At 42.7% G+C, this 24,874-nt stretch overlaps 1 protein-coding gene across 1 annotated transcript in view; it reads right to left on the reverse strand.

Annotated features, from left to right (window-relative positions):
- LOC308301967 (protein NLRC3-like) overlaps positions 1–22,274 on the reverse strand; it is a gene marked incomplete at both ends in the record, with an annotated part of 28,658 nt that extends 6,384 nt beyond the window's left edge. Inside the window, 2 exons of the mRNA XM_080746112.1 lie at positions 4,552–6,384; positions 22,198–22,274. Coding sequence (XP_080602238.1) covers positions 4,552–6,384; positions 22,198–22,274 — 1,910 coding nt within the window. The remainder of the gene's footprint in view (positions 1–4,551; positions 6,385–22,197) is intronic.
- Positions 22,275–24,874: the final 2,600 nt, after the last annotated feature.

Genomic DNA, 24,874 nt, shown 5'->3' on the forward strand with positions numbered 1-24,874 from the left:
GCAAAAAAAAGTTGAAAATAATTAAACAAGAATTGACACAGTCAATATCAAAAGTAAAAAAAGTTGAAAATAATAAAAAAAAACGTTAAATTAACCGGTTAATGCTGCCGGTTAACCGGTTACCAAAATTAACCGTTAGTGACATCCCTATTGCAGACCACGTTAATGATGTTTAAATCTGAATACAGCAGATATAGAAGACTGAAGAAACTGGGTTAGAAACTGAAATTTATTACTGATTTATTTTACTTATTAATTCTTAATTTGTTTATGTATTTGTTGATTGATTGATTGATTGAGAGTTTTATTAGTAGTTTTGTACAGAAAACAGTTATACACTTAACAGTACAGTATGTTCCATACAAATTGACTACCAAAGAAGGGATGTACCTGAGGAAAGTTATACACAACTTGTATACACCAGGGCCCTTGTTCATCTTATTTTGTGTTTGTTTTGTTTATTTGTTGATTGATTGATTGAGAGTTGTATTTGTAGTTTTGTACAGAAAACAGTTAATAATACAGTACAGTTAACAGTACAGTACATGTTCCATAAGTTAAACACAACTTGTTTACACCAGGGTCCATCTTATTTTGTTAGAACATAAAAAAGACATTTGAGAACATTGGATTTTTGTGTTCCTTTGATGGGGCGATAGATACATTAGTTAGACTGGTATGAAACTACAGTATAATAACCAGTAAGACTCCCTAATCGGGAGATAAGCGACCGTAGGTCACATGTATACACAAAGAGTAGGGAGCAGTGTCCCCAAAAAATGTGGACGGATCCATGTTGATGACATGAGTGTAGACATACTGTGTAGCGATTTGCGTGATTTTAGGGCAAAAATTGGAGGAGCAGTGTCCAAAAATGTGCTTTCAAAAATCGGCCTGAAGGTGGCGCTAGAAGAGGGCCATGTGAGAAATGAGGGGTGGGGTCTCCGCGCCGCCGAGGCGGACGAATAGGTACCGGCCCCGGCTCTCCCGGTCGCTCCTTGCCCAAGTTACGGCATTTTATGTGCGCTGCAGTGGCAGGGGGTCCTCCACTGGGGGCGCCACCACTTTTGCATCCGTTCTGGAGCACAAGGAGTCGGTGGTCCCCGGGAATTCCCCGTGAGCAGCCCCGTTGGGGTGGTCATTTGGTCATTTTTGCACATTTGGAAATTTTTTACATCTGGGGGTCCCCCAGGGACCTGGGGGTCCCTGGAGCTCCGTGGGTCCTTGGAGGTTTTTGTTTGGCAGGTAAGGAGTGTGTGTGCAAAATCTGGCATGGATCGGGGCAACGGTTGCGGAGATATGAGCAGGGCAAAAGTGTGACGTGTGACGTGTGACGGACTGACGCACGGACACCTGGTGGAGCTTTCTGTAGTAAATGCGACCTACGGTCGCAATAAAACAAATTAGTGCACATGCACTCATTTGTTTTATTAGTGCATGTGCGCTGAGGCTGCAGCCCAGCCTCAGCCAGATTCTGCCTCCAGCGATAAATTGAGCTTGAGACCCCTGCCATACCATAAAACCTAGCCCTAAAACATAGCCCTAGAGCTTGTAGATCAGCTACAGCAACATTATGTTACTTATTTCACTGAGTTTTTATTTTTATAGACAAACTAGTGAGAGTGCTGGTGAAGTTGGGTTAAATAACAGGGCTTTAAGACTCTTATGCCCTGTACATACCGGCGAATTAGCGAAAGCGACGTGAATAAGCGAACCTAAAAGGCGAAGAATTCGCGATTCGCCTTTTTCCATACACACCAAAAAGCGACGCGAATATGCGTATAATATTCGCTTAATTCGCCTAAATACGAGGGGGTGATATCTGCCTGTAGCCACAGGAGAAAGGAGAAGAAAGGAGAGAGAGGAGAACGGACGGGGAAACAAATAAAACAATGGAAACTACATCCTCAAGTGATGATGACCTGGCCGTGGTTGTTAGCCTATTAAATAATGAAAAGAAAAAGAAGAATATAAGTCTTCACCGGCGCACACAACCCATCACATCACAGAAGAGACAACACGCTTTCACCGTTCCCCCTCCGCTCCGTTCCCCCACAGACAGGCAGCTCGCAGCAGCAGTGGTGTAAAGTAATTAAAAGTACATTTACTTGAGTAGCAGTAGCCTGTACTTGTAGGTATTTGTACTTGAGTCCAGTTCCCAGTACTTTCCTTCTACTCCACTACATTTCGGATCCTATTGTATTTAATACCCAGCGATTTATTTTAAAACATTAGTCTTTTAACAATAAAACATACATAAACCATGCTTTTACCAGTAGACATTCGAGTACTTTTTCCAAGCAGCCACACATACGAGAGACATGGAAAAGCAATGCAAAGGGAAGGTCCCTCGACCTTGCTCTCTCTCTCTCTCTCTTTAAGTAGGATAGCGTGAGCTTGATTTAATACAGAGAGAGAGAGGAGTTCACCAGCTAATGTTCTCTAAATTCGACAAACGCCTTTTCGCTTTTTTTTTATTCGCGTTTGGTGTGGATGCTTCCATTGACTTTATAAGGTTTTAAACAAAAGGCGAATTATACGCTATTCGCCAATTCGCCGGCGGTATGTACAGACCTAAAGACTTTTAATTTGTATTTATACATAAACACAACACCACCAGTCACTATTTGAAAACATGTAGTTCACTGGCTTCCTTCAAAACATCCCTTTAAATTCACCTTTCAGGAGGCCAAAGGTGGAGGTAGTTGGGGAAATCTCGCTCTTTCGAACGACCGTCATTTCGACAAAGGAGCGTCGGGAGGGTTAGCGACTCACCCCACGGAGGTTAGGTTTAGGGTAAGGGTTAGAGTTAGAGTTGGGTGTCGAAAAGATGACACGTAGTAACAGCGAAACGCTCCCGAGGTAGTTATCACTTCTCCCTGACACAGGTGAGAAGTGATACCCCCCTTACTTCACCCCCACCCTTTTTTTCCTACTCTGTACATTATGTGTTTTTACTTGTGATGATATTGAGTGTTGTTATGCTACTTTATATGTTGATTAATTGAATACCAAGGACCCCAACGAAAACAAGAACGGTGTGGTGTGTTCCTTTTAGACTAAGTAACTGGATCTGAGCATTCCTTAGCCGCCATGATGGATTACATACTGTATAGTCACTGTACCTTATCATTATTTTAGTCAGTGTGGGTTACCATGATGTCAAACGTATTCACACTCATATAATAAATAGTGAAACTAAACTACGGTAATACAAATGATGGTGGTAAATTAGTCTGACCTTAGGACCTGCAGTGTACAATGTGGACTCTTTAGTCCAGCAGAGATCAGCTGGCCGATGACCCTATGCTGGGCTGAACATTCAGCCAAAATAGCAGATCTTCAAGCTCACAATATTTAGCACATTGAGAGCTTACACAGACATCTTAAACAACAATCTATATTGAAATGAATAATATAAATAAATACTGCTGTGAACCCTCATGCTCCCCAGAGGATGACCTGTACTGATTTTAGTGTTCAAATAGTCTTTCTTCTAGTGCCAACATTAGGTAAAAACTGGTCAGATTGTCATAATTGTCACATTTATCCTCCACACAGGATTAAAACTACTGCTTTACTGACCCCAAGGCTCTACTCTAGCGCCACCTTTAGGCCAAATGTTCACTTGCACACAGGATTTGTGAAAATCTAATGTAAGAATTGTCATGAAACGTATGGAGCTTATTATCCCTACTTACTTACTACCTACCCCACAATCTTTCATATAGTGCCAACCTTTGGACAAAAATCCCTTTATAGTAATTTGTTTACTTTTCGTTCTTTATTATGCATAAAATTAAAGCTGTTGCTGTTAGGTAAAGTACAGTGAATATTTCAGTAAAGATACAATATAAAACCTAGAACTAAAACATAACATTTGTTTCATTTATATATTTCTTTCCATAGAGAGCTGGTTTTTAAAGCCAGAGTTATAATTGTTTGCACGGCAGCAATGAGCACCTCACAACTGTGAGCTTGTAAATCGGTTACCTGACATAATGTTACTTATTTTACTTTACTTTCTTTATAGAAAAACTAGTGAGAGTGCTGGTCCAGTTGGGTTAAATATAGCAGGGCTCTTAGTCTTTTTTATTCTTAGTCTATATTATATAAACACAACACCACCAGTCTCTATTTGAGACCCAGACCGAATTTAAAGAAGTGGTTATTACTGCATCTTTTACATTGTCATGTCAAGAAAATATATGTGGTTGCAGACACCATCTGACAATGTTTTGTGCCAGGGACACACATACGAGAACGTGTTTTTAAAAATGTCATAGCTATTCAAAATGTTTTCTCAATTCTTCCGGTAAAAATGTATAAACAGTATATATTGAAAAGTTGAAATAGCCGAAAAGTGTGCCGTGACACGTATGAGCTTGTAGATTGACTGTTTTCGAATAGCTACAGTATGCTGGAGCTGGACCCCTGGGGGACCCCGGACCACACTTTTAGAACCATTGTTTTATGTTAACTATCATTTCTAGTGGTGTGAAGGTAGATTAACTCTATTCTAGTACGTTTTCTATTCACATGAATACTAACCGAGCCTTTCTGCAGTTCCTCACAGCTGGTATCAGTCTCCGTCGCCCCTCCTCTGATGTGTTGTATGTGTCCAGGTTGAACTCATCCAGAACCTCCTCTGACATCTGCAGCATGAAGGCCAGAGCTGAACACTGGGATGGAGACAGTTTGGTCTTTGATTTGTCCCCTGACTTCAGGTACTGTTGGATCTCCTGAAGTACTGAGTGGTCATTCATTTCCATCAAACAGTGGAAGATGTTGATCATTCTCTCAGGAGAGTGATCTTCAGTGGTCATCTTCTTCAGGTTGTGGATGACTCTCTGGATGGTCTCTGGACTGTTCTCTGTCTGACCCAGCAGGCCTCCTAAAAGACTCTGGTTGGACTCCAGTAAGAGGCCATGAAGGAAGCGGACAAAGAGGTCCAGGTGACCATTTTGACTCTTTTGGGATTTTTTCATGACTTCCTCCAGGAAGTCTTCAAGGGTAATTTTGTCAATATTTTTCCAACGCGGCCAGGTTTCTCCCAGGAAAGTCTTCAGTACCTTCATGTTCTTCTTCATGTTCTTCTGTGTGAAACACTCGAACAGATAGACTGCAGCCAGAAACTCCTGGATACTCAGATGAACAAAGCTGTAGACTGCTCTCTGGAAGCTCACACTCTCTCTCTTGAAGATCTCTGTGCACAGTCCTGAGTATAACGAGGCATCTTTTGCATCAAGGCCACACTCTTCCAGGTCTTCTTGGTAGAACATGATGCTGTCTTTCTCAAGATGTTCAAACGCTAGCCTGCCCAGCTTCAGAAGAATCTTCCTGTCAGCCTCTGTGAGATGCTGTTGATTCACATCATGACTCTCAGCATACTTCTTCTTTGTCTGGAAACAGCCGCACAGCTTAGTCAGGGCCTTGTTTGGTTTATTTTTCTTTTTTTCGTGTGTCTCGTCATACTTCAGATTCTTCCTCTTTGTCTGGACCCACAGGAAGTGGCTGTACATCTGAGTCTGGGTCGTGGGGAGCTGTTCTGTCTCGTCTGTCTTCAACATGTCTTCCAGAACGGTAGCAGTGATCGAACAGAAAACTGGGATGTGACACATAATGTGGAGACTCCTTGATGTCTTCATGTGTGAGATGATTTTGCTGGCCAGCTTATCATCATCACTGAATCTCTTCCTGAAGAACTGCTCCTTCTGGAGGTCTGTGAACCCCCGTACTTCTGTCACCAGGTCAACAGAATCAGGAGGGAGCTGATTGGCTGCTGCAGGTCTGCTAGTTATCCAGAGGAGGGCTGAGGGAAGCAGATTCCCCTCGATGAGGTTTGTCAACAGCAAACCCACTGATGATGTCACTGTGACATCAGAAACAATGTCACTCTCTTGGAAGACATCAGAACCAATGCGAATGTTCTCGAATTTCAGCGAAAACCTGCTTTCATCCAGACCATCAAAGATTAAGCCAACTTTCCAGACAGCGAGCTGCTCTGCTGTGACCTCCTTTAATTCTGGGTGGAAACGATGGATCAGTGAGAGAAGACTATGCTGCTCATTGCTGACCAAGTTCAGCTCCCGGAATGAGAAGGGAACCAGGAGAATGACATCTTGATTTTCCAAACCCCTCGCCCAGTCCAGAGTTAACTTGCGCACAGAGAATGTTTTCCCAATGCCAGCGATGCCCTTGGTCAGAACTCTTCTGATGGGTTTGTCTCTGCCAAGGAGGAGTGGCTTAAAGATGTCACTACATTTGATTGGTTGGTCATGGAGGGTCTTCTTCTTGGAAACTTTCTCTAGCTGCCAGACCTCATGTTGGTTATTAACCCCTTCACTCTCTCCCACTGAGATGTGGAGCTCTGTGTAGATGCTGCTGAGGGAGGGCACTTCAGTGACGTATGTCACACGATCAAGACGGTTCAACCCGACCTTATAAACCTTTAAATCCTCCTGCGGACTGACATCTGCTATATGAAGACAATGAAAACATTTTAAACATTCAGCTTCATTCATAACTTTACATTCTTACAGCTGTGTATGATTGAACATTAGTAATGAAAGGCCCTCCAGACTATGTCTTCTGTCATTTATGCATGTCAGTAAAAATGATAATTATTGCAAACCATATCCAGTCTTACTTTGACCACTTGTGGTTTGACGGGACGTCTTCAGTCCAGGTGGGATCAGGACACAAGTCCTCTCTCTGTGGACGAGAAGGAGATATGACTACATCTTACATAATGTATGTGCAGTGTTGGGCAGTAACAAGACTGATAAAAAAGTACTCTCTTCACTTAGTGGGTCTCAGGGTTTCCGCTAGGCATTTTTGGGGCTGGCCACCTTGGCCGCCAGGATTATATTTTACCGGCCAATCAATTAATTTATCTGCCATATTATAATGAACGTCACATGCGTGTTTGCAGATGAGATACTGTATGCGCACGGTGCACCCAACTGATAATTACACCATTTTATGTTAGCACTGGGCTTCTTTGCTCTATATCACAGATGCAATCTGTTCCTGAGTTAACTAAATAATAACTATCTACTTATGCAGAGGTATCTCTTGCCAAAAAAGAAGTGAATAGGCTAAAGTGGGCGCAACTCAAGCGAACCGTTTGCGAGCCCTGCCTAGGGTTGCCAACCGTCCCGTATTGGCCGGGACGCCCCGTATTCTGACTGAAAGAGGCGCGTCCCGTAAGGGACGTCGCTTGTCCCGGTAAAGGGACTATGCACATAAAATATATATTTTTCTGTGCGTGCGCCAGGCATCGTCTGCCTGCCTTTGTGTGCGTGTGCTGTATGTGAAGGGCTCTAGGACCCTGGGGGTGCCTCATCACGTACGTGCATGCTGCGCGAGTCCTTGTGTAACATAAACTCAGCTGCTGTGCGTTGTTGAATGCGAGCCAGCGCGGGCGACACAAAACTAAAGTTGCAACTAACATTTCTCTACCGAAAATAAGTACCTGCATGTGAGATGAGGTTTGTTAGCCAAAGCTCGTTTTGCCCCAAAACTGTGGGATATTCTGAAAGAATGAGTCTCTTCTGCTGCAGGTGAGCTGTGTTTGTCTGTGTGTCTGTACTCTGTATGTGGCAAAATGCTATAATATCTATGGGTTCTTGAGAATCTGGATGTTGAAGAGCTCCAAGCAGATTACTTGTTCCCCCTTTCTCTGTAGCAGTATATTGTTGACCAGTGGTTCCAAAACATTTTAGCCCAAGACCAAAAAGAGAAATGAAACATTTACCCAAACTAGTGAAAATAGCAGATCTAAAAGCTCACAACACATCACTATGCACAGCTGTTGTGAGCTTGTAGATCGGCTATTTTCACTACTTCTTAAATATGTGTTTTCTAATTTATGGAATGTCTTAGATTTTCATTTTAGTTATTCATAAAATTACTAAATCATGAAAACAAAATGTAGGAAACAAAAAATTAAAGGAGCCTTAACAATAATTCTGTGACTCACAAATGGGACCCAGTGTTTGGGAACCAGTGTTGTAGACTATGTACAGTAGGCCCTATGCTTCAATTGAAGTGTATCTTATAGTAAAATGCAGGTCTACATGGCAAGCCATGAGTTTATTATAGGCTAGATATATCTGGTGTATGGTTGAAGCATTTAATTTCCTTATGATTATGATATGTTACAGTAAATGTAACCTGATGCAGATGTAAGACCTGTTGTGTTTGTAATGTATTGTGTGTTATACTGTAGGTATAACTGTCTGAGTGTCTGTGTTTATTTATATTTAATTCTGATATATTTGCCTGCTATATGAAATGTATATTTTCGGGTTTATTTGATCATTCTATGAATTTGATGATGATGATTTTGAATAGAGTTCTATGGGTTGAATGAAGAAATGAATTGTATTGAATTGAATGGGGTTGAATTGAGGTCCCCTCCCTAATAGAATGATTTGGGTGCGGTGAAAAGACATGGGTGACACCCTGACTTTGGTTTTGATGCAGACAGAGAAGCGTCACAGTTTGTTGACCGCAGCAGGCTCTTTTTTGTTATTTAAAGTGTTCAAAGTTTACGTTTATGTGACGGGGAAAAGGCGCAAATAAATAATGAATTAATTTACGCAACTTTCGGATCTCCGTGACTGTGATTGAATGCTGTTATTTAAACAAGAAGAGACGCGAGTTATTTAACAACAAGACTGCAACACCACCCCGACATAGAACGTGGCTTTATTTGTTTGAAAGAAAGGCCACAATATTAGTCAACAAACTAGCATACGCCCGGTGGAACAGGACAAGAACTACACAGCGGCTTGGAAAGAAACGGCGACATGAAACTTGGACTTGAACGTGGACGTGGACGTGACACTGTTTCTGCGGAGGGCCGTGAGTAACAGCGTAAACAAAAGGAAACTGAATGAAATGCTGCGCTGTGTGTTGTAGGCTACAATAAATGACATCGGAATTGAAATGAATTACATGAAATGAGTGAAGGAATGCTTTGCATAAAAAGGAAAAATGAAAGGCTGCACTGTGTGTTGAAATGAATTAAATGGAGGAATCAAAGGGATCAAAAGGTTCTTAAATAAAAATGGATTTCTTGTGATCAAACTGAAACTGTGGAGAATATAACAATGAATGGCAATGAACAAATAACGATGTCAATGGATAACGTTGCTGGTTCGTCTGAGGACTCCGCAGCGGCGGAGGACAGGCTAAAATCACTGTGCGCAACGCGCAGAGGAAAACTAGGGGTGTGCACTCGAAAAATGAATGAGATGAAAACTTTGTTGGTACCAGGTGGAAATGTTGACGATGTGAAGGACGAGGTTGTTTCATTGAGAAAGTCACTGGATGAGTTTATGGAATCTAATGTGTTGGTTCAAAATATGATGACGGGTGAAAATAAGGACCAGGATTACACGGAATGGTTTGAGCCTAAAATGTCTGTGTTTGGTACATTTCTAAAAGAAGTGAAAAAATGGGAAAATGAACAAAATGCTCAGTTGACTGTGGAACCCCTGGACAGTATTTCAAATGTATCCAAAAAGTCAAAAACTAAATCAGTCACGTCATCAATTAGCGCAGCCCGACTCAGGGCTGAGGCAGAGAAGGCTGCGCTCCTTATAAGGGCAACGACATTAAAGGATAAACAGGCTCTGGAAATGGAGCAGACTAAATTGCAAGCCAGGATGGAACAAATGGAATTGGAAATCAGCCTGGCTGAATCAGATGCAAGATTAAAAGTCTTGGCGGATCTGGACTCAAGCTCACAACCACCACCACCTGAACTGCTTGAAAATTTACAGCCATCAACACAGTTTAAAGCACAACCACACAAGGGAAAATTAAAATCACCACGTGATGCCATGAATGAATATCTGGAAGGTCAAACACAAAACCCAAATGCAACTGAATATGTGGACAATTCAAATTAATCCAATTAATCCACTTGGAGCCAGACAGAAAATATCCACTTCACAAGGGATATCAAACCGAGGCCCAAGGCCAAAGACAACTCACACTACCCAACAGCAACCTCTAGGGACGGGAACTGGAATTACAGAGCCAAACAATGGTGACAAATTCTTAACTGTAATACAGAGGCAAAATGAAATCGCTGATTTACTGGTTCTTCAGCAAAAACTAACATCTCTTCCCTCTAAGGAAATCCCAGTTTTCGATGGCAACCCTCTAAATTACCAGGCATTTATGAGGGCATTTGAACATGGTATTGAGGAAAAAACCAAAAGTCAACAGGATAGACTATACTATCTGGAACAATATACCTCTGGACCCTGCAGAGAACTGGTTAGGAGCTGTATGCATATGGATGCTAATAGAGGCTACATACAGGCCAAAACACTGCTAAAAAGGCATTTTGGAGATGACATCAAAATTGCGAGTGCCTATATGGGAAAAGCTCTTAATTGGAACAGCATTAAAGCAGAGGATGGAAATGCATTGCATTGTTATGCATTATTTCTGAGAGGTTGTTGTAATGCAATGAACGATTTGGATGATATAGAGGAACTGGACTTAACCTCTAACCTGAAGATCATTGTGTCCAAGCTGCCTTATAAATTAAGGGAAAAATGGAGAGGAACAGCTTGTGATATTTTGGAGCAAACAAACAGGAGAGCAAGATTGACTAACCTGGTGCTGTTTATGGAAAAACAAGCATGAATACTAAATTACCCACTTTTCGGTGATATTCAGGATTCTCTTGCCAATGTGAAAAGTTCAAAACCTAGGACTACTGCTGAATTTAAATCAAGCAAATCTACAAGCAAGGGAAGTAGTTTTGCTACTACAGTGGCAACAGTGCCTGACGGCAGAACTGAAAAGTCAACTGTCAAAAGCAACATGCCTTCAGGTGTGTATGATTCTTCATGTCTCTTCTGTACCGGCAAGCATCCCTTACCTGAATGTCAGAAAATGAATGCACAGGAGCATGAAGCAAAAGTTCAGTTTCTCAGGGAAAAAGGACTATGCTTTGGATGTTTAAAGGTTGGACATTTGAGCAGAAATTGTAAACGAAGACTGACCTGTCAGACTTGCCAGTCCAGACACCCCACGATTCTGCACATTAACAGATCCAAACCAGAGATGGTCAAATCTAATAAAGTGGAACAGCATGCAGAGACATCATCTGTCACCAGCGCTCTGGTGTCACTAGAAGACGGTGAAGGAACCGGGGCTGGTAAAGACTGCATACTTGCCATAGTGCCTGTTCAGGTGAAACTTTGCAATGGAAATAAAAGTGTACTTGCCTATGCATTTCTTGATCCAGGAAGTACGGATACATTCTGTACAGAGAAGCTCATGAGACAGCTTAACGCTAAGGGACGGAGAACTGAGGTTCTACTGCAAACCATGGGAACAGAGAAAACTGTCAAGAGCTACGAGCTGAATGGTCTAGAAGTAGGCAATGGTCTAGAAGTAGGCAATATACCTGACATTGCCTAAGTTGTACACTCAAAACAAGATTCCTGTTACAAAAAGAAATGCTGATGTGGAGCTTCTTATTGGTGTGAACACTCCAAAAGCTATGGAGCCATGGAAAATCATCAACAGTCAGGAGAACGGCCCCTATGCAGTGAAAACGTTGTTAGGATGGGTGGTGAATGGACCACTTAATGCTTCCACTGCTATGGACAAGGAACGTCCCAGGGCCTTGGTGAACCGCATCTCAATTGTTCACCTTGAGTGGCGATACCAGCAAAAATCTGGAGGAGTACCGGATGAGAGTTCATCTTTTCGGCGCTGTATCTTCTCCAACCTGTGCCAACTTCGCGTTGCAAAAGACTGCAGAGGACAACAGTGAGAAATTTGATCCAGAAGTGGCTGACACAGTCAAATCAAATTTCTACGTTGATGATTGTCTCAAATCTGTCTCGACAGACGAACGCGCTATAGAGCTTGTTAAAGACCTGAGACAGATCTGTTCTCTTGGCGGATTCAAATTGACCAAGTGGGTGAGTAATAGTCGAGCTGTTCTGGCATCCATCCCTAACGATGATAAGGCAAAGCAAGTCAAGAACTTGGATCTAGATCGAGAGAAGCTGCCTAATGAACGAGCCTTAGGTCTATACTGGGACATTGAGAGTGATATTCAGCTTTCGTGTTTCTATGAACAACAGAACCCTTACCAGAAGGTCTATACTCTCGACTGTTAGCTCTGTGTATGATCCCCTTGGTCTTCTTGCCCCTTTCATACTGAAAGCAAAGCAAATCCTTCAGCAACTCTGTAAGGACAAATATGGATGGGACGAAGAAGTTCCAATGGAATTGACAAAACCATGGCAGCAATGGCTAAAGGATCTAGACCATCTGGCCAGGTTTAAAATTGACCGATGTGTGAAACCCAAAGACTTTGGTCAAGTAAAGACTGCAGAATTGCATCACTTTTGTGATGCAAGTGAACTTGGCTATGGTACTGCAAGTTACCTGAGATTCACAAATACCATGGATGAAGTTCACGTTGCATGGGGAAGTCGAGAGTCACTCCTCTTAAACTAATGACAATTCCCAGATTGGAACTCACTGCGGCGACACTGGCTGCAAGGATGGACAAAATGATTCGATCAGAGCTCCAAATAGAGCTCCAACAATCCACCTTTTGGACTGACAGCCAGTCTGTGTTGAAATATCTGCGAAACAAGACCAGGAGGTTCCATACCTTCGTGGCCAACCGGATTGCAGTGATCCATAACTTGTCAGAAGTCAACCAGTGGAGGTTTGTCGACTCCAAACAGAATCCCGCTGATGAGGCATCGCGAGGACTGAACATTGACTCCTTCTTCAGTTCTAAAACATGGCTTCAAGGACCAGAGTTTCTGGAAAAAAGCTGAAGCATAATGGCCAAGGACTCCAGAAAATCTTGGAGCAGTCCTCTCCGAGGACCCTGAAGTGAGGAGAGAAGCAATCGTTTCCAGCATTGCGACCAATACGACGGACAAAACTCCAACCAGCAAGCTCATTGAGTACTACTCATCATGGCATAGCCTAAAGAGAGCTGTAGCTTGGATGATGAAAATAAAGAAACTTCTCTTGGAGATGAGTCAGAAGAGGAAAAAGACTTACTCGCTCAGGTCGAGTCAGAACATAGGAAAGTCATTGAAAGCACTTGGAAAATGCTGAAAACGCCATAATTTGCCACGAGCAAAGACAGCATTTCAAGGAGGAAATGTCCTCACAGGAGAAAGGTAAACTGTGCAAAGGAAGCTCCTTATACAAGCTGGACCCTATCATTGACTCTGGAATTCTGAGAGTGGGAGGAAGGATCAGGAGGATGGCTATGCCAACTGAGATCAAACACCCAATGATCCTACCTAAACATTCTCATATTTCAAAATTGATACTGAACCACATTCACCAACAAGTTGGTCATGCCGGAAGAGGGCACATGCTCTCTAAACTTCATGAGAGGTATTGGCTGTCTGGTGCAAATTCTTCAGCAAGGAAGATTATAAAGAGCTGTGTTTTCTGCAGACGACTACAAGCGAAAGCCGGAGAGCAGAAAATGGCTGATCTCCCCTTGGATCGCATAACACCTGATCTTCCACCATTCACCCATAGGGGTTTAGATTATTTTGGACCCATTGAGGTGAAGAGGTGGGGAGTCATCTTTACTTGCCTTGTAAGCCGAGCTGTTCATCTGGAAGTTGCCAGTCACCTGAACACAGATGCATGCATTAATGCTCTTCGTAGATTCATCAGTCGTCGAGGCTCAGTGAAATCCATAAGATCAGATCAAGGAACAAATTTCATTGCAGCACAAAAAGAATTGGAAAAGTCTGTAAAGTTACTGGACAATGACGCAATCCAGAAAACACTACTCAAAAAGGGAATTGACTGGATATTCAACCCTCCCTCAGGAGCTCACCACGGAGGAGTGTGGGAGCGGCTAATTCGATTGGTCAAAAAGATTCTCTACTCAGTCCTGAAAGAACAGATACTGGATGATGATGCTCTACACACAATACTGCGTGAGGTCGAAGCTATCATGAACGATAGGCCCATCACAACAGTGACCAATGACCCGAACGACCTTGAGCCCCTAACACCAAATCATCTACTCCAGTTGAACACAAATCCAATCATGCCCCCAGGACTGTTTGGAAAGGAGGACCAATACTCACGAAGGAGATGGAGGCAGGTACAATACCTGGCCGACCTATTTTGGAAACGCTGGACCAGGGAATATATTCCACTTGTGCAAGAACGTCACAAATGGAATAAAATCAGAAGGAATTTCATCCCTGGAGATCTCGTTGTCATTATTGATGACAATGCACCGAGGAACTCGTGGCCCCTGGGACGAGTTGTCAAGACCCTTCCAGGACCAAGAGGACTTGTCCGTAGCGTCTTGGTAAAAACCAAGACCAACGTCATCCAACGACCCATCACCAAGCTTTGTCTGCTTCTGGAGGCAGCTGACTGAGCCTAAAGCCCTATTCTTCTGGTCACGTGCACCTCTGGCTGGAGGATACATGGACTTCTGGGACTCATCTGATCTTCGCCCCCCCCCCCCCCCCCCCCCCCTCCAGAACAATGCACACATGCACACATTCATGCGTACACTTGCTGCTCGCTTGGATTGTACATTTTCGTACACGGACTTCGGTCGTTGGAACTATGAACTATGAACTTGAGTATTGGACAATTGGGCTCTGTGAGTAGGCATACCCATGCTGAAGTACAGGTGCCCTTACTTGAGTGAGAAAACAAATGGACCTTTGTGAGTAGGTATACTTACTGTATGCTGAAGTACTGAGGTCCTATGTATTCACTATAATGGCTCTATGATTTATTATTTTGTAATTGCTATGTAATAAGCAATTCGGGGCTGGAATGTTAGAGCCATTTTCTTATTTTCCATTTATTGGATTTATATTTAATTCTGATATATTTGCCTGCTATATGAAATGTATATTTTCGGGTTTATTTGATCATTCTATGAATTTGATGATGATGATTTTGAATAGAGTTCTATGGGTTGAATGAAGAAATGAATTGTATTGAATTGAATGGGGTTGAATTGAGTCCCCTCCCTAATAGAATGATTTGGGTGCGGTGAAAAGACATGGGTGACACCCTGACTTTGGTTTTGATGCAGACAGGGAAGCGTCACAGTTTGTTGACCGCAGCAGGCTCTTTTTTGTTATTTAAAGTGTTCAAAGTTTACGTTTATGTGACGGGGAAAAGGCGCAAATAAATAATGAATTAATTGACGCAACTTTCGGATCTCCGTGACTGTGATTGAATGCTGTTATTTAAACAAGAAGAGACGCGAGTTATTTAACAACAAGACTGCAACACCACCCCGACATAGAACGTGGCTTTATTTGTTTGAAAGAAAGGCCACAATAGTCTGTGACTGTACCGTAGGTATAACTCTCTGAGTGTCTGTGACTGTGCCAAAATGCAGTTTACTATGCATTTCAGGCGTGTTGAGTCTGTTGACACCCCTCAAAACACATTTTTTTTTTCGGCCACCCACCTTCGGCGGGCGGCCAGAAGGTGTCCCTTATTTGAGTCTCTGGGAGTTGGCAACCCTAGCCCTGCCACACAGTGGCCTACAAATTAATAAGTTAATAGTATATGATTTTGGCTTTACGTCTCATTAAAGGAGCATGAAACACAAAATCACTTTTTCTATAAATATATATTATATAAATGAGTCACTTTAATAGGGAGCAGTGATATGGTTCAATTTGCCCATAGGCTTGGGGATTCAGAGCTTTCTGCTGTCTCTGTAGCTATTTCTGTGTACTTCCAGTTTCTAGGTCAAAAAGAAATATTTCTCGCCATTCATTAAATATTAGCTATCATTGTTCTGTTGTGTAATGTGACGTAGGCATATCTAATTAATATTAACGTTTGTTTTACAGAGTTGTATCAAGGGGGGCGTGGTTTCACTGTATGCTTGTTTCAGCCAGAGAGAAGAGCAGGCTCTGTCAACAGACAGTTACACTGTGTGGTGCCTGTGTTATTTTCTGTGTAGTGTGTGTGTGTGTGTGCGTACGTACGTGCGTGCGTGTCGTGACAGTGCACACACACAACGTCCACACGTGAAAAATAGCAGATCTACAAGCTCACAACGCATCGCGCAAGCGACGCGTTGTGAGCTTGTATATCGGCTATGTATGTAGCCTTGCTAGCTAATAGCCGTAGAGCCGAAACCAACGTGTTTACATGTCAAGCTGCTGCTGCTACGGCTGTTAGCTAGGCTACATAGCTACATAGCAGAAACGCGTTGGTTTCGCGACACGTTGTGAGCTTGTAGATCTGCTAGTTTTCGTTTGTGGACGTTGTGTGTGTGCGCGTACTGTCACGACACACACACACACACACACACACACACACACACACACACACACACACACACACTACACAGCAAATAGCTATCCTAGCGTCCATTCTTCACTGGTTCCGTGGTCCAGAGCTGGAGAAAGTTTGTCCATGGATTAAAGCTCAGACAGCTTGTTTGTAAAATACCTGCACATTTTAATTGGTTATATAACATGGAGTTGCCGAATCTTTATACTTTTTACACCTCCAATGTCTGGTTTTAAAAAATGTTTCCGAAATGGAAAAGCAACAACTGCCCACTGCTGACAGCTTCGGTCTGTCTCTCTCTGATAGAAGACGCATTACTCCGCCCCCTCCCCCCACAACGGCAGATAACCACGCCTACATTTCAGATTTCTTTTCATGTTCTGAAATCCCATAAAACAAATTAGAGGCGGGGTTTCACGCTCCTTTAAACCATAATATGTAAACATACAACCTTTGTTTTGTTTTGTTAATGTTATGTTATGATGGAGCAAGGAAGGTTGACTTGCCTCTGTTGCTTTGACCACCACAATTATGGCACCATCCATGCGATCAGAAAGTCATGTGCGTGCTTGTATAATATCCATGTGATTCCACAGAGTTCGGGTCCCTTTTGTATTATCGTCTACTGGGTCCAGCTTGGTCCAGATTACCTCGGAAGAACCCCAGTTCTGTTCTGATCATAAAACTAACCCCACGCTGTATAGCGCTGATTTGGACAAGCTGCTGGAATTGTCAGCTGTGAAACTTGATGTGTGCTTCTCGTATGGCCGTGTGCGTATCTAAAATAGCAGACATACAAGCTCACAGTGCGGCGCATTGCGATGTGTTGTGAGCTTGAAGCTCTGATATGGTCAATGCGCGTAACCATCGTACGACGAATATAGACTGATCTAATGCACACAGCGCAGCATGAAGCAGCAGCAGCGGCGAGCTCCGCTGTCGTGTCAGACTCACAGAACATGATACAATTTTAAAATTATGATAGGTTTTAATGGTTGTAGCCTTACTACTTTAGCCAAATAATTATGTGAATAATAGGATTAAATGATAAAATAGCCTAAGAGCCATTTTCCCAGACTTTATAATTACCGGCAGGGGTGAAAGTGGTTTGAAATTCTTGCCGGAACTGTCATAAATTGGCCGCGCGGCGAATATGCGCGGCCGGAAAAAACTGGGAGGCTCTAACCCCCCAAAACCCCTGAAATGCATAGAAAACTGCATTTTGGCACAGTTATACTCACAATAAAAACACTACAGGTCCTACACCTGAATTAGGCAACAGCATTACACTTACTGTAACATGAAACATGATTGAAATCCTAAAGGAAATATCTATAATAAGCCTCTTCATATTGTTCATTGTTCCATACAGAAGGGTAAGCAATAAGCATATATATATTATTATTACCCTAATTATATTATTATATATTATTATTAATATTATTATAACCATATCTAAAGTAACTAAGTACATTTACTAAAGTACTGTATTTAAGTACAGGTTTTAAGTATAGCCTAGCCTACTTTACTGGAGTATTTCCAATACTTTTAATTCTACTCCACTACATCTCCCATTCCCAGATGCAGAATAGAATCATTTTGGTCTATTCTGCATCTAGCTTAAGGCCGCATCGCATGCAGGCACAGACACGACGAGTCCTCCTAGATATGGGATTTATGGCTCTTTGAAGTGAGCCGGATCTCTGGGATCCGTTCCTTTCAAAGAGCCGTTCAAAAGACGTACATTTTGATACCAATACTTTTTTTTTAACTTTTACTCAAGTACATTAACATTCCAAACTTCTACTTGATTGCAGCATTGATATTTTTACTTAAGTAAAGAAATTGAGTACTTTTCCCACCACTGTTCATTAGAAAGGAACGGCTCCCTACTGTGAACCGAATCCTATCGTTCATTTCAAAGAGCCGTTCAAAAGACTTGATTCGTTCGCGAACGTCCCACCTCTATTCGCTCCGTGTCAAACAAACACTGAAACGCAAACAGAATGGATCGCACTGACCTACACAAACCCACGGAAATAATTTAGAAGCACTTTATCAGAAAATATAACTAGTAACACTTGTGTAGCCTACTGTATGTTAATCTGACTCTAGTATAGGCTATTGTTTTCTTCCTGGACGTGCGTTTGTGGCAGGTTATTTAACATGGGATTTTGACAGCTGGCTTCTCTTCTTAACGGAACGCCGTTCCGGCCGCAAATGTTTTAGCGGAACGGGGGTTCCGGCCGTTCCGGCTCACTTTCACCACTGATTACCGGTCAATTAAACATTTAACTGGTCAATGGCCGGTAAATCCACTCGTCCGAGACAGTTTGCCCTCTTGGCTCCCAAGTTGTGGAATAAACTCCCTGTCGCACTTAGAACAACGGACTCACTCGCTACCTTTCGCCGTGGACTGAAGACTCACCTTTTCAGACTCCACCTAAACCCTTAGCACTACAGTAAAATCAATGACCATACATGAAGCTAGTTAACTTTGTTTGTTAGGTTTCTTTAGAACTTGATTATATTGTGTTTTTCTATAGATAGATATCCATTTACATTGTTATATTGCTGTTAATGTACTGACCTATTATCTTGTTTATTATTGCGATGTTGTATCTGCTTATTGTAAGTCGCTTTGGATTAAAAGCGTCTGCTAAATGCCTAAACTGTAAACTGTAAACTGTAAATACCGGCTAACGGAAACTCTGATGGGTCTATGAGCAGACATGATGCAGTTCTGTGGGGCAGCGCATTTTAACTGGTAGAGGAGGTTGTCACATTCACACAAAGAACAGATTTGCAAGTTATCAACACTGTGTGAAGGGACAGGATGTTAGCTTGTAGATTATTTTTAAACATGCTATTACATGCACCATCACATAAAGTTATGATGTACGTGCAGGTCTGGGGTCTAACGCAGATCTGTGTCCCTCCGTGCTGGGGTGGGGCTCACAAACAAAGCCATGCACATAGTTTCAACTCTGTGGTCATGTGATCATAATCTGTCAGCTCTTTCACAGTCCCTTCTCATTGGCAATGTTTGGCTTTCAAAGTTTGTGGGAGGGGCATGTTTTGCCTAAAATGCAACCAATCATGAATGCAGCTACAATAGCCTCATGCTGGCGCTCCAACAGCCAGCTTCACGTTTTGGCCTATAACTCTTGAACCGTAGGTCATAAAATAAACCATTTTATTTTATTGCGACCGTCAGGTCGCAGTTACTGTCAAAACCTCGACCAGCTGTCCGTCAGTCAGTCCGTCAGTCACACATCACACGTCACACGTCACACTTTTGCCCTGCTCATATCTCTGCAACCGTTGCCCCGATCAATGCCAAATTTTGCACACACAGTCCTTGCCTGCCAAACCACAACCTCCACCCATCAATTCTCACATGCCCCTCTTCTAGCGCCACCATGAGGCCGATTCTTGAAAAACACATTTTTGGACACTACTCCTAAATTTTTTGCCCTAAAATCACGCAAATCGGTACACAGTATGTCTACACTCATCTCATCAACATGGATATGTCCCATTTAGCGCCACCTTCAGGCTGATTTTTTTAAACACATTTTTGGACAATGCTCCTACAAATTGTGCCCTAAAATCACACAAATCGGTACACACTTGCTCTACACTCATGTCATCAACATGGATCTGTCCCATTTAGCGCCACTGTCAGGCCGATTTTTTCAAACACATTTTTGGACACTGCTCCTACACATTTTGGCCTAAAATCACGCTGCGACCTGACGGTCGCTTATCTCCCGATTAGGGAGTCTTACTGGTCCTGTTCCTTGGATCATGCCACAACTCTACATGCGATTACATTTTTCACGATTTAGAAGGATCAACATACTGTGTGTGTGAAGGTCCAGGTTCATTTGTGTCTGAAGGAGGTTCATCTTTGGACCGGTCACTCTTCACTGTCGGAGATTCTGGTCTGTGGTGAAGACTTCTGTAATCATACAAATGTTGAAATAATTATTATTTGAATTTAGAGGTCAGTTCTTTATTGTTATATTTCATTATGAAAGTATAACAGAGTAAATGTTTGGAGGTTTCAACTCCTGGATGTTGCAGCATCAAGTCAGTCTGTATAGTGCAACTTCACCACTGAACAACACACAGTGATTTATAATCTATAGATAAACATTGGACAGGGAGAACACACATACACTATATTAGCGCTATCTTAGACACCCCCTTGAACTTATCCCTAAATGTATTAGCCATATTTTACTATTTTGAAAAACATTTGAAAATAGTTAAATTATCCCATCTCTATCAATATGCTCGATGTGAAAGACAGGACCCTATGTCTTTGGTGTCCAGTGATTTGCACAATGATGTAAGTTAACTTTAGATCACTTTATATTTAGAAGGATTGACATACTGTGTGTGTGGAGGTCCAGGTTCATAGTGTTATAGTGGTGTTATAGTGTCGCAGTTACTATCAAAACCTCGACCAGCTGTCCGTCAGTCTGTCTGTCACACGTCACACGTCACACGTCACACTTTTCCCTTGCTCATATCTCAGCAACCGTTGCCCCGATCCAAGCCAAATTTTACACACACACTCCTTGCCTACCAAACCACCCATCAATTCTCACATGGCCCTCTTCTAGCACCACCATGAGGCCGGTTCTTGCAAAACACATTTATGGACACAGCTCCTACAATTTCTTGGCCAAAAATCACGCAAATCGGTACACAGTATGTCTACACTCATCTCATCGACATGGATCTGTCCCATACAGCGCCACCATCAGGCTGATTTTTTTAAACACATTTTTGGACACACATTTTGCCCTAAAATCACGCTGCGACCTGACGGTCGCTTATCTCCCGATTAGGGAGTCTTACTGGTTGTATAGTTGCGACCGTAAGGTCGCAGTTTAGTATGAAAACCTCCACCGGCCGTCCGGCCGTCCGGCCGTCCGTCCGTCACACACGTCACACCTTTGCCCTGCTCAATGTATACGTGTAACGCCTGATACTGAGGTGATGTGTCACTGTGACATCACAGATACTGAGGTGATGTGTCACTGTGACATCACAGGTGAGATCGCAGTGATGTCAGATACTCAGAGCAGGGATCTCCATATTTAGGCATAAACAGGTGACATCACAGTGATGTCAGATACTCAGAGCAGGTATCTCCATATATGGGCATAAAATGGATTCTGTTAGGGATCTCCATACTGTATATGGGCATAAAAGGGATTAGTGATGTCAGATACTCAGAGCAGGGATCTCCATATATGGGCATAAAAGGGATTAGTGATGTCAGATACTCAGAGCAGGGATCTCCATATATGGGCATAAAAGGGATTCAGATGGAGATTCAACTTCAATGAGTAACAATGGCAAACTGTCAACTGCCCGTATGTCTTGATAATTGCTAAAACAAACTTTTGGCCTATTTGTGGCTTATCATCACATCCAACCATCTTAAGATACTCAGCTAGTGGGGAATGCTCTCTTCCCTGGTGAGAATTGCCCCTTTATATAGGGCTTGTTTGTGTATTGTATGACATCACGCCACATCATCAGCTGTGGACTCTGTGATGTCATCGTATCTCCATATATGGCCATCTCCGTATATGGAGATATAAGTCGTCCATGCCCAGGTATGGGCTGGTGAGGTCAGACTTTGTGTGATGGGTAGGTTATCTCCATATATGGAGATTCAACATTCCAGGTGTAACTATGGCTGCCCGTATGACGTGAGAGGTGGAGGCTGTGATATTTGTGGAGATAAGCGACCAACGGTCGCTTATCTCCCGATTAGGGAGTCTTACTGGTGTTAGTGTATATTGTATAGAGTATATTGTATGTTGCTTAGAGGCATTGACATACAGAGGTTCATCTTTAGAGCGGTCACTCTTCACTGTTGGAGAGTCTGGTCTGTCTCTTCTCTCCTTTTCTCTCTCCATGTTGATCCTTATTCAACCTGTCAGGATTCATAAAATACATCAGAAAACAGTAAATGCTGGATGGATGTACACACACACACACACACACACACACACACACACACACACACACACACACACACACACACACGCGCACACACACACACACGCACACACACACACACGCGCACACACACACACTCTACAAAGACAGCGTTCTATTTCACTGTATATGGACGGTGGGAACCCATTGGTTTCTATGCTGCGAAAATGACGCTTGTTCCCTTGTATGGATGTCGCCATCATTGTTTTAAAGATGTATTTAGGGATAAAGAAAATGTGGCTCCTCTCCAGCAGAGGGCGCGGGAGAGGAGCGGGAAAAAAGGCCCAAGTTGGGTGAGCGTTGTAAAGTTGAAATCACGTTGCTTTGCAAAAGTATGGCAGAGTTATGTGCGAGAGCAAAGTAGTTTTAATTGGGGTGATTTTTGACCCCACTCATGGAAGAGTGTAGGTATTGGTAGGTCATGCATCCAAGGGTTAAAGCATTTTTATTTATTTTTTGTTTTTTATATTTCTAGTGGAATCAATGGGACAGTGAATATACATATGCGCGTTCACAACTATATGGTTCACAAAGGTGGGGGGAAGCTCCGCCCCCTCTGTCCACTAAAAGCGTGCAGCAGCTGTCACACTTTGCTGTCACACTTTGCTGTCACTGTCACACTTTGCTCTCGCACCTAACTCTGCCATACTTTTGCGAAGCAACGTGATTTCAACTTTAAAACGCTCACAAAACTTGGCACTTTTTCCGGCCAATAGGGAAGAGCTGTAATTGTTGAAGCCCCGCCCCCTGTCTTCCTATTGGCTGGGCTTTAAACATCCATAACTCCAGGTTGCAGCATGGTACCATCTCGAAACTTGGTGTCTGGACTTAGACCACCATAGAGATGAGCTGCAATTGTTGAAGCCCCGCCCCCTCTTTTCCCCTATTGGCTGGGCTTTAAGAATCCATAACTCAAGTTTGCAGCATGGTACCGTCTCGAAACTTGGTGTCTGGACTTAGACGGCCAATATGGACGAGCTGTAATTGTTGAAACCCCGCCCCCTCTTACAAGTCTGTTGTTTCTGCCCGCCCTGATGGTCGCTTCTCACCCTTAGGGCGTCTTACTGGTAATAGTAGTAATAGTAGTAATAGTAGTTACAATAATATAGTAATAGTAGTAATAATAGTCGCGACCGTAGGTTCTATGGGTTTGTTGCTCTGACATCATGCTCTGATGTCACTATGATGTCAGGGGAACCACTCTAACAAAATGCGTTTGCCGCTCTGACATCACGCTCTGGCTTCACGCTATGGCTTCACTGTGATGTCACACTAACAGAATCCCTTTTATGCCCATACATAGAGATCCCTGTCTGTTGAACCAGCCACACAGATATGGGCTGTCTTGGCCATCTGTCTTGGCCATATATAGATTCCGTTAGTGTGGTATGTGGCCGATGTGGTCTCCATATATGGGTATTCCCATATGAAGACCTGTTAGATATGGGATTAATATTAATGACAGGGAACTCCATGTACAGTCATAAAACAGAGCGTGATGTCAGAGCGGCAAACCCATTCAGTTAGAGTGGTTCCCCTGACATCACAGTGAAATCAGAGCATGATGTCAGAGCGACAAACCCATAGTACCACAGTCTCAGGCGTGACAGAGATACATACAGACATACGGGCAAGCTGTGGCCGTTCACATATTAAACTTGCGACCTATGGTCGCAAGTTCCTACTGTTCCTACTATTACTACTATTACTACTACTATTACTACTATTACTACTACTATTACTACTATTACTACTACTATTACTACTATTACTACTACTACTATTACTACTATTACTACTATTACTACTAATATTACTATTACTACTATTACCAGTAAGACACCCTAAGGGCAAGAAGGGACCGTCAGGGCAGGCGGAAACAACAGACGTGTAAGAGAGGGTGGGGCTTCAACAATTGCAGCTCATCCCTATGACGGTAAGTAGGTCTAAGGTCTGGAGTTATGGCTGTTTAAAGCCCAGCCAATAGGAAGACAGGGGGTTGGGGCTTCAACAATTACAGCTCGTCCCTATTGGTCGGAAAAAGTGCCAAGTCGTGTGAGCGTTTTAAAGTTGAAATCACGTTGCTACGCAAAAGTATGGCAGAGTTACGTGTGAGAGCAAAGTGTGACAGCAAAGTGTGACAGCTGCTGCATGCGTTTAGTAGACAGAGGGGGCGGGGCTTCAACAATTACAGCTCGTCCCTATTGGTGGAAAAAAGGCTCAAGTCGTGTGAGCGTTTTAAAGTTGAAATCACGTTGCTAGGCAAAAGTATGGCAGAGTTATGTTCGAGAGCAAAGTAGTTTATTGCCAAAACACATTGATTTTAATTGGGGTAATTTTTTACCCCACTCATTGAAGAGTGGGGTAGTGATGCAAAAACTGCAATTTCTTAAAATTTATGAAAGAATAAATACAAATGCAAATGGCCTCATGTCACAAACATGTTTTATGAGGAATACCTGGAATTTGAAAATATTAACACTTTTACTTTTAAAGATATTGAAGAATAACAACCCCT

Source organism: Nannobrachium achirus (genome assembly GCF_963921795.1).
Source record: "Nannobrachium achirus genome assembly, chromosome: 17".
Lineage (NCBI taxonomy): Eukaryota > Metazoa > Chordata > Actinopteri > Myctophiformes > Myctophidae > Nannobrachium > Nannobrachium achirus.